Source organism: Pimephales promelas, chromosome 11 (genome assembly GCF_988280905.1).
Source record: "Pimephales promelas chromosome 11, fPimPro1.hap1.1, whole genome shotgun sequence".
Taxonomy (NCBI): domain Eukaryota; kingdom Metazoa; phylum Chordata; class Actinopteri; order Cypriniformes; family Leuciscidae; genus Pimephales; species Pimephales promelas.
Window position 1 is genome coordinate 18835832 of NC_142779.1, and position 9463 is coordinate 18845294.

General features: G+C 40.1%; 1 protein-coding gene across 2 annotated transcripts in view; it reads left to right on the forward strand.

Moving 5' to 3' along the window:
• The window catches only part of jag2a (jagged canonical Notch ligand 2a), a 40868-nt gene extending 37238 nt beyond the window's left edge, over positions 1-3630 (forward strand). For both annotated transcript variants that reach the window (XM_039671861.2, XM_039671862.2), the window contains one exon: positions 22-3630. In XM_039671861.2, coding sequence (XP_039527795.2) covers positions 22-488 — 467 coding nt within the window. In that variant the 3' untranslated portion in view covers positions 489-3630. The remainder of the gene's footprint in view (positions 1-21) is intronic.
• Positions 3631-9463: the final 5833 nt, after the last annotated feature.

Genomic DNA, 9463 nt, shown 5'->3' on the forward strand with positions numbered 1-9463 from the left:
GATTTTAGTCTCTCTCTACAGGTTACCTCATCCCGTTGCTGTGTGTGTTGTTTGTGGTATTATGGATCTTATGTGTCATCGTGTGCGTGTGGTGGTTCCGGAGACGCAGGAAAGCGAAACAAAGAGAGGACACGCAGATGGAGGAAAGCATCAACAACCAGCGCGGGACACTACTGTGCACTCGCACACCTCACAAAGACAACACGGACCCGCTGCAGGAGAACAAGAACCTGCTTTACCCTCTGGATCGGGTTGGAGACGGAGCTGAGCGAGAGGAAGAGGAGGAAGAGGGAGATGAAGAGAGCGACAGAGGGGTAGTTCTGCATAAATGCTCATCTCTCGAGTGCTCTAGAGGGGACGCAGTGTACACTATTCACACTACAGCCCAAAGTCAGCCACACAGGACACACTACAGCAGCAAAGACAACCGCTGCAAGAACAATGTGAACGAGAGCTTAAGTGAGCACATGAAAGATCACTATGTATGAAAAAGCCAGACAAACTGGAAAAACATAAGTATTTTCTTCACTGACTGATCTGAAAGCATCTGGGACTGGTGGGATTGGTCTTTTTCATCCTTTTTATCATCGTGTAGTCAAATGAAACAGGGATTTGTGAGACATAAATGCAGCAAATCAGACTTTCAAAACCCTTTTCTTTTGTTTACACTTGCACTCACTTTCCTAAAAAAGAAGGACATTTTTACACAAGGCTGAACTTTGAGATTATGTCTGTGAACTGTGGCGAGACCTTTGACCCTTGGGGCTGAGGAGAAATTGGCGATAGGCAGCTTTAAAATGTTTTTGATTATGTCCAGACCTGCCCAAAGTCAAGTGCTAGGAGCCGTTAAGTCTTCCAGAGGTAAATATATATATATATATATATATATATTCAAGTGCCTCATTGAACCTTCAAGACAGTTCTTACACCTTTTATATACATTTTTAATGATGATACTCATATGTTTTTTTTTTTTGTAACAAATGCTACATATACACTTAAAGCCAGGGTTAGTTCACCCAAAAATGGTCACCATTTAGTCACTTGTGTGTCACTCTAAACCCGTATGATGAAGAAAGATCTTCTAACACAAAAATGAGTAAATTGTAATAAGTTGCTCAAGAACTTTCGAGCTTCAAAAGGGGCGCAGAAACAACATAAAAGTATCGTCAAAGTATCATAAAATACATTTGTATGGTATATTCCAAGTCTCTTGGAGCTATCTGATCAATTTTGGTCTATTTGTCACACAGCGAAAAAATCATTCACTAATATCTTACATTCTGTTGGGCTGTTAACTGTTCAATCAGTTTAAGATCAGATCAGTCCAATTAATGAACAAATCATTCAGAGCGGTTTGTGTACAAGATCAACCGATTTACTGGAAAGATCAAACTCAAAACATGAGTCAGACAATCTCTACATCTCATCTGGGGCGGATGTCAAGATATTCATTGAATAATAACTGAAGTTTGTCCCTGACACAAATCTATTGTATGACTTCAGAAGACCTTTTCAAAGATACATTTATTTTTAAGAAACTTGACAGCCTCAGTGATTATTTACTTTCGATAAACAGAAAAGAGAAAGATTGATATTTGGAATGACATAAGGGTGACTAAATAATGAAAGAATTAACATTTTTGGATGAACTATCCCTTTAAGACTGTCATAAAAAAGGTTTAGTTTTTCTATTATTGTTATTGAAATTAACTGTCTTTGGGAATTGGTACTCGTAGTCTAAACAGTTAAAGAGTATTCTGACTGATACATTCTCATTCAGCTTTTGATAGGTGAAATTATAGCTCATTTTTTTGTTCTTTAACATGACAGCCATATAATAGTAAAAGTGTAAAAAAAAAAAAAAAAATCGAGGGCCACTTCACTCAACGCACTATTGTTGAAAATTATTTTAGTTCTTTAACTACTAAGAGATGATAAATGACAAGATATGCGTATGTACATATGTAAATAGTGAAAAAAGACAGCTGTGTATATTTGAGTTTAGTAAGTTATGTGACCTTTTTATTATTGTCATTCTTAGAATTATTACTTTTTCTTATTCTCTCCTTCAGTCTCTCTTTTTCAACAATGTCATTCCTTTTATTTATGTTGGTCAGAAAATGTTTTATGGCCACAGGCTGTAAGTCTGTGGGGACTTAAAGAAATACTCTAAACATTACATGATCTGTCTTCATGTTAGAATAGATTATCTGTTATTATTTTTTTTGTGACTTTCCTAATGAATGTCAACTTGGGATTGGACACATTGGCCATGCTGAAAGTAAAAATCAACAACAAATGTTGTCACTGATCACTACTTCTGAAGGTCTAAAGTACGTCATTGGAGAAAGATGTGCTGCGTGTTCGAGTGGCACTCGTCTTCTTGGAGAAGTTTAACACCTGCATTTTCAAGCCAATATCATGATAATAATGTGTTTCTATAGTGTCCCAGACTGTCTGGTTTTTAAGTTGGATGTTGGAAGACTTTTGGAAGAAAGATTTTTTTTTCAATTATTATTATTCTTAAATGTTTTCAGAACATCATTGCTTGGTATTGTGCTACTACAATTCAAAATGAACCACAAACGGACCAGAGTCTCTTCATTTAATGACCCAAGTCAAGAACTTAAAACACTTGAGTTGATCTTCTGTCTGAGTATAGTGTTGAATATACAGATTTTATATATAAAAAAATGGTACTATGATACCATTTTACAAAAGAATACTATGAGCAAAGATTAAATTATGTTTTCTGAAATACTCCCTTGTTTTGAGGTAGCTGGGGTATATTGTTCCCTCTTTATTTATGAGCTGTTCTGTTAAATTGGATTGGACTCAAATCAAATACAATTATTCAAGATTTCTGGAAGGTCAGGAAATTTGTATCAGTGCATGTTGCTGTGGCTGAATGAAGGGGGAAAAAATTATGTTTTTTCATTTGTCATTGTTTCATTTGGTGTCTTTAGTGCAGAGAAAATATTACAGTTGAATATAGAAATAATTGGATAATGCAAAATTTGACCGTAATTCAGATTTATTCAATAACCTTAAAGGGTCATTCACCCAAAAATGAAAATTCTGTCATTAATTACTCACCCTCATGTCGTTCCAAACCCGTAAGACCTTTATTCATCTTTGCAAGACAAATTAGGCACACAACGTATACTATCCAGCCCCAGAAAGGTAGTGAAGACATTGTTAAAATAGTCCATGTGACAGTGGTTCAACCTTAATGTTATGAAGCAACGAGAATACTGTCAGTCAGTCAAAAAGTATTCTTGTCGCTTCATAACATTAAGGTTGAATCACTGCAGTCACATGGACTATTTTAACAATGTCTTTACTACCTTTCTGGGCATTGAAAGTGGAAATAACTTTCGGTCAGAAAGCTCTCGGATTATAACGAACGTCATAAAGGGTGAGTATAATTGACAGAATTTTTGGGTGAACCAACTCTTTAATTTAAGTTTCATTATTGTATAAAAAAACCCTCCAAAAGTCCATTACATGACTGGCTTTGATTATTCTACATTCACTGATGCTCATACTGAATCTGAATTTTATTTGTACATCTGTTTGATTTTCCCAACAAGTATTTATTAAAGAATTTTGTACCTGAGGTTAACACTTTCATTTCAATTGTAGCATTTTTTTCCAGACCCTTAGCTTTTTCAAGCTTAGGTCTCATCTGTCAGCTATGCTGACATCATGCATGACGGTGAAATCCAAAGCTGGAGAAGAATCCTTAAAGTTGAAGAGGCTGATAACAAGAGTTTTGTTTTGACTCAGACAGAGTAACGATGTGTATCGCTTCTTTTAAAGATTAACCTGCTCTAACTCATCCTAGGATGGACTCATGGCTTTAATTTTCAAGAAAAAAAAAAGAAGAAGTGGGACACACCCACATTTCTTTTCAGAAATCTTCACCTTGGATTAACAAATCCTTCTGGAGGATGAGAATGTAAAGGGGGGCTTCAAAGATTTGGAATGTGTTGCATTTGGAGTTATGATTCAGATAATCCATAAAGATACACCATTTATAAATGGTCAGGAGGGATGTATAAATAACCCTCAGTTATTCTATTTAGTTTTGGGCATTAATATATCATTCTGACATTATCGTAATTCTATATTTCTTAATATTATCTTAATATATATGTTATATTCTTAATTTGTTTATTAGTTTATTATATATTTGGAGGTTTGCTTTGTAAATTTTAGTTATTTAACCTATAGAGACCTTTATTTTGAAAGGCGGCTTGCCGGAAATGCGAACAGATCGCTCGCGCGCAGGAAACGCGCATATACGGAGATTGCACACAGACACGGAACCATGCGGTCACGGATTCACACATCCGAATAATAGTGTGTTAAGGTCATCTAAAAGTGAATTTAGGCATCTAGTCGCTGTTTATTTTTATTTTGGTAGTATTTTTTGTTTGTTTTTTAGCACCTGGTTGGAAAGGAGTACAAGGTATAGTTCATGTATATTTATGCATTTGTATAATCAATGCTACATAGCATATATTGTCCTTATGATTGTTTTATATATGTTTGAGTAATTTATGGCATTTATATTAATGCTAGTAATCATTTAGTGATTTATTGCTATATTTTACTGTTTTGTTTCATGTATGTGAATTATTTTCAAACTCCAATAATGTTAATTTATCTGCTCTTACGGTGTTGTGAAGGTGTTGTGAAGGCAATGTGAAGGTGTTACGGACAATAAACAGACAACATCAATGAGAGAGCGACTTTTCTTTATTCAACCGGGCTGCTACAGTAAGAGCTTTTCCTATTTATTCCATTTGCTGATGTAAATGATGACAGACAAGGCATCTAAATCATGCACTCCTGTGAAAAAAATGGATGCATCAAAACCTTCTCAAAGCAGTGATACAGACGATGAGATAGAAGATCATTCTGATGGTGTAAAGACAGATGAAGTACGTCGCTCTCGTCGTAAACGAAATCCTACAGAAAAGATGGTTGCGTATCAAAGAGAGGAGTCACAAAAGGCAGAGAAAGGGCTCATGCACTCATATGAGCACTGGAAGACTGAGGCTCGAAAGTCAACCTTCACTAAATTCAATACTGATGGCTAAACGAATAGAGGCAGAAGCAGAGCTTGCAGCAAAGGAAGCAGAGTATGCAGCAATAATGGAGGAAAGGGAACAAAGGGAAAGAATACAACTTCTAGAAGAAAGGCAAAAAAGAGAACTTGATGCTCAAAAGAGTGAGTATGAAAGATTACTAGTGGTAAAGGAGGTAAGAGCAGCTAGAGCCAGACTAAAGGTGTATGACAAGGAAGAAGTTTCGTCTGCTGATCAGAATGACGTGCTGCAGCAACCTGTGAGCATTCCCACACAAGTGTATTCATCCTCCATTGAGCCAACACTCAATGCCAAAGCATCATCGCCAACTACCAATGTGGATGTGTCTTACCTTGCACAGGCTGTTCAAGACAGTATAACGCTGAACAGACTTTCTATGCCAGAGCCTATTGTATTCAGTGGTGACCCCATTCACTTTATTGAATGGAAGGCTTCATTTCAATCACTCATCGACAAAAGACACATCTCCTCAGCAGATAAGTTATACTACTTGAAGAAGTATGTCACTGGTTCCGCTCGGAAAACTCTTGAAGGCATGTTTTACAGAAATGATTAGGAAGCCTACAAGGATGCATGGAAAAGACTTCAAGATCGCTATGGACAGCCGTTCATTGTACAAAGAGCATTCCGTGAGAAACTTGCATGCTGGCCCAGAATCCAGCCCAAGGATGCTGAAGGACTCAGAAATTTCTCAGATTTCCTGAATGCATGTAAAGACGCTATGCCTCATGTTAAGGGACTGGAAATACTGAATGACTGTGAGGAAAATAGAAAACTCGTCAGTAAACTTCCTGATTGGGCGGCTGCCCGCTGGAATCGCCAAGCTACGCAAACACTGAGTGAGACTCAAGAGTTCCCACCTTTCCATGATTTTGCTAAATTCATGTCACTTGAGGCCGAGGTAGCTTGCAACCCAGTCACTTCCTTCTATGCTCTTCACGCTTCTGAAGCTAATGAGGATAAACAGAACCTCAATGTTAGTAAGAACAAAGCCAATGTCTTCCACACAAAGATAATCACACAAAATGAGGATCCGAAGCACACTGGTAAAGTATTTAAACCATGTCTGTTCTGTCGAAGCAGTGAACATCAAATTCATGATTGCTCTAAATTCTCTGCAAGGTCTCTTGAAGAACGGAGACAGTTCGTAAAAGATAGTAAGCTGTGCTACGGATGTTTGAAGCTCAGTCACAGTGCCAGAGACTGTCGTTCCAGACATAGCTGTGTTATCTGCAAGGGAAGACATCCTACCTGCCTACATGATGACAGCTTCATTAGGAGGGTGAAGTTTCCCCCTGCTCAAAGCCCAGAGAACACGCATGAAAGGGTAGTGACAACGTCTTTAAGTGTAGAATCTGGATGTGCATCTGCTAACACCTCAATAATCGTGCCAGTGTGGTTGTCCTCACAAAATGACCCCACCTCAGAGAGACTCGTCTATGCTCTGTTAGACACACAAAGCGACACTGTCTTCGTCGAATATGCAGTAAGTCAAAGTCTAAAGGTTGACTCATGCCCAGTGACACTAAGGCTCACTACCATGGTTGGAAGAGATTCGTTGATATCAAGTGAAAGAGTTTCTGGTCTTCGAGTCAGAGGTTTCAATTCTACGGTAATTCTAGACCTCCCCCCTGCATACACTAAAGAATGTATCCCTGTGGATCGCGCTCACATCCCCACCAGTGAGACTGCCAGGTGTTGGAAACATCTTGCTCCTCTGGCAGACAGGATTCCCCTGCTTCAAGACTGTGAGGTTGGTCTATTATTAGGATATAATTGTCCTAGAGCTTTAGCACCCAGAGAAGGGATTCTTGGAGCAGACAATGGGCCATATGGTGTTCGCACGGATCTCCATTGGAGCATCGTGGGCCCTTCCTTGACACATTATGAGTCGCAAAGCGGTGTTAGTATGTGTCATAGAGTATCTATTAAGGAGATTCCTTCTGTAACACCAGCTGATGTCATCAAGGTTCTGGAGTCAGATTTAAGGGATACTAAAGAAAACACAAAAGTGGTGTCTCAAGAGGACATTATGTTCTTGAATAAACTGGAAGAAAACATCAAAACGAATGAGGATGGACATTTGGAAATGCCCCTTCCATTCAAGAAAAGACCCTATCTTCCAGATAATGAGGTTCTTGCTGTCATGAGACTTCAACATCTAAAGCGGAGATTAATTAAGGACCAAGAGTACAGAGATCATTATGTGAAATTCATGGAAGACGTAATCGAGAATGGTGACGCAGAAAGAATCATGGATGAAGGAAAGAAAGGAGAAAAATGGTACATCCCTCATCACGGGGTGTATCACTCAAAGAAGCCAGGGAAATTGCGCGTAGTCTTCGACTGCTCGGCCAGGTACAAGGGGTCCAGTTTGAACGACCATCTGCTTCCAGGCCCCGACCTAATGAACAGCCTTACTGGCATTCTTTTGCGGTTCAGGCAGTATCCAGTGGCATTGACGTGTGATATTGAGAGGATGTTTCACCAGTTCCACGTTGACAAGGCAGATCGAGATTACTTACGATTTCTATGGTGGAGAAATGGAGATTTGGACTCTCAGCCTCAAACGTTCCGCATGAGAGTACATCTTTTTGGTGCCTCGTCGTCTCCTGGATGCGCTAACTACGGACTGAAACATCTTGCAAGAGAAGGTGAACATCTGTACCCCCTGGGTTCACAATTTATAATGCGAGATTTCTACATGGATGATGGCGTCTCCAGTGTTGAATGTGCAGAGAAGGCCATCCAGTCTGCGCGAGAAGCTCGCCAGGTTTGCGCACTGGGAGGTTTAAGATTGCATAAGTTTGTGTCCCACAACAAGGCAGTTTTGGAGAGTATACCACCTTCTGAATGTGCTGTGGACGTTACAGCTGTCGATCTGTCCCTCACTTTTACACATTTATTGGCATCTGGAAGATGACAACTTCAGATTTCGTGTCAACCTAAAGGACCAACCAGCGACTCGTAGAGGCATACTGTCTGTAGTGGCCTCATTGTTCGACCCCCTAGGGTTTCTTGCGCCATTCTTGCTTAAAGGGAAGGCCATTCTGCAAGAAATGTGCGTAAATGGCATGGGCTGGGATGATCCTTTACCTGATAGTTTGCGGCCAAGGTGGGAGCATTGGAAGGCAGATCTTGCAAACTTAGAGAAGATTAAGGTGCCTCGTTGTATTGTGCCTGCTGGATTTCAGAGAATCACAAGGAGAGAAATCCATCACTTCTCAGACGCTAGCACGAAAGGATATGGCCAGTGCTCATACCTTAGGCTGGAGAACGAACAAGGTGATGTCCATTGTTCTTTGCTCAAGGCAAAATCTAGAGTAGCACCACTTAAGGTCACGACAATCCCTCGGTTAGAGTTGACTGCTGCAGTAGTGTCAGTGGCAGTGAACGATATGTTGAAGGAAGAAATGAACCTTGCAGATGCAGAGGCATATTTCTGGACTGACTCTCAAGTGGTGTTAGGCTATATAAACAACGAAGCTCGCCGCTTCCACACGTTCGTCGCAAATCGAGTTCGGAGAATTCATCACAGTACAAGTCCTCAACAGTGGCGATACATTCCCTCAAATGAAAATCCAGCCGACTATGCATCACGAGGTATGAGTGTTGATGATCTTGTTGCTTCCAGCTGGTTCAGAGGACCGAACGTCTTGTGGAAAAGGCAAATAGCTCCCCCTGTGGATGTTAACACACAACTTCCAATTGGTGACCCAGAGGTCAAGAAGGCTCAGTCACTGAACACGCAAACGGTACAAAATTCCTGCTTATCCAACCGTCTCACAAGGTTGTCTTCATGGTCCAAGGTCATTCAAGCAGTTGCGCGTCTGCTTCGTAGAGTCAGGAAGGACAAGTCAAGTGACCACAGTACAGTGGCAGAACGAGAGGATGCTAAGTCCATCATCATGAAGGACTTACAAAGTCAGGCGTATGCAGAAGAGATAGCCTTACTCCGTAAGGGCAAGCAACTCTCACGCAACAACAGGTTATACAATCTAGATGCCTTTGTCGACCATGACGGATTGCTTAAGGTGGGAGGGAGGCTTTGTAATTCTTCTGTACCTTACTCCATTAAATATCCTGTCATTCTTCCAAAGGAACACCATCTTACAAAACTTCTGATCGCCGATTGTCATGAGAGAACTGAACATCAAGGAAAGGGATTGACTATAAATGAGATCAGATCAAGAGGATATTGGATAACAGGAGTAAATAGGGCGGTAGCCTCCTTTGTACGACGGTGTGTGGGATGTCGCAAACTTCGCAGGCCCACAGAAGAGCAAAAAATGGCCAACCTGCCCTCAGAGCGTTTAGATCCATCCCCTCCTTTCACTTACTGT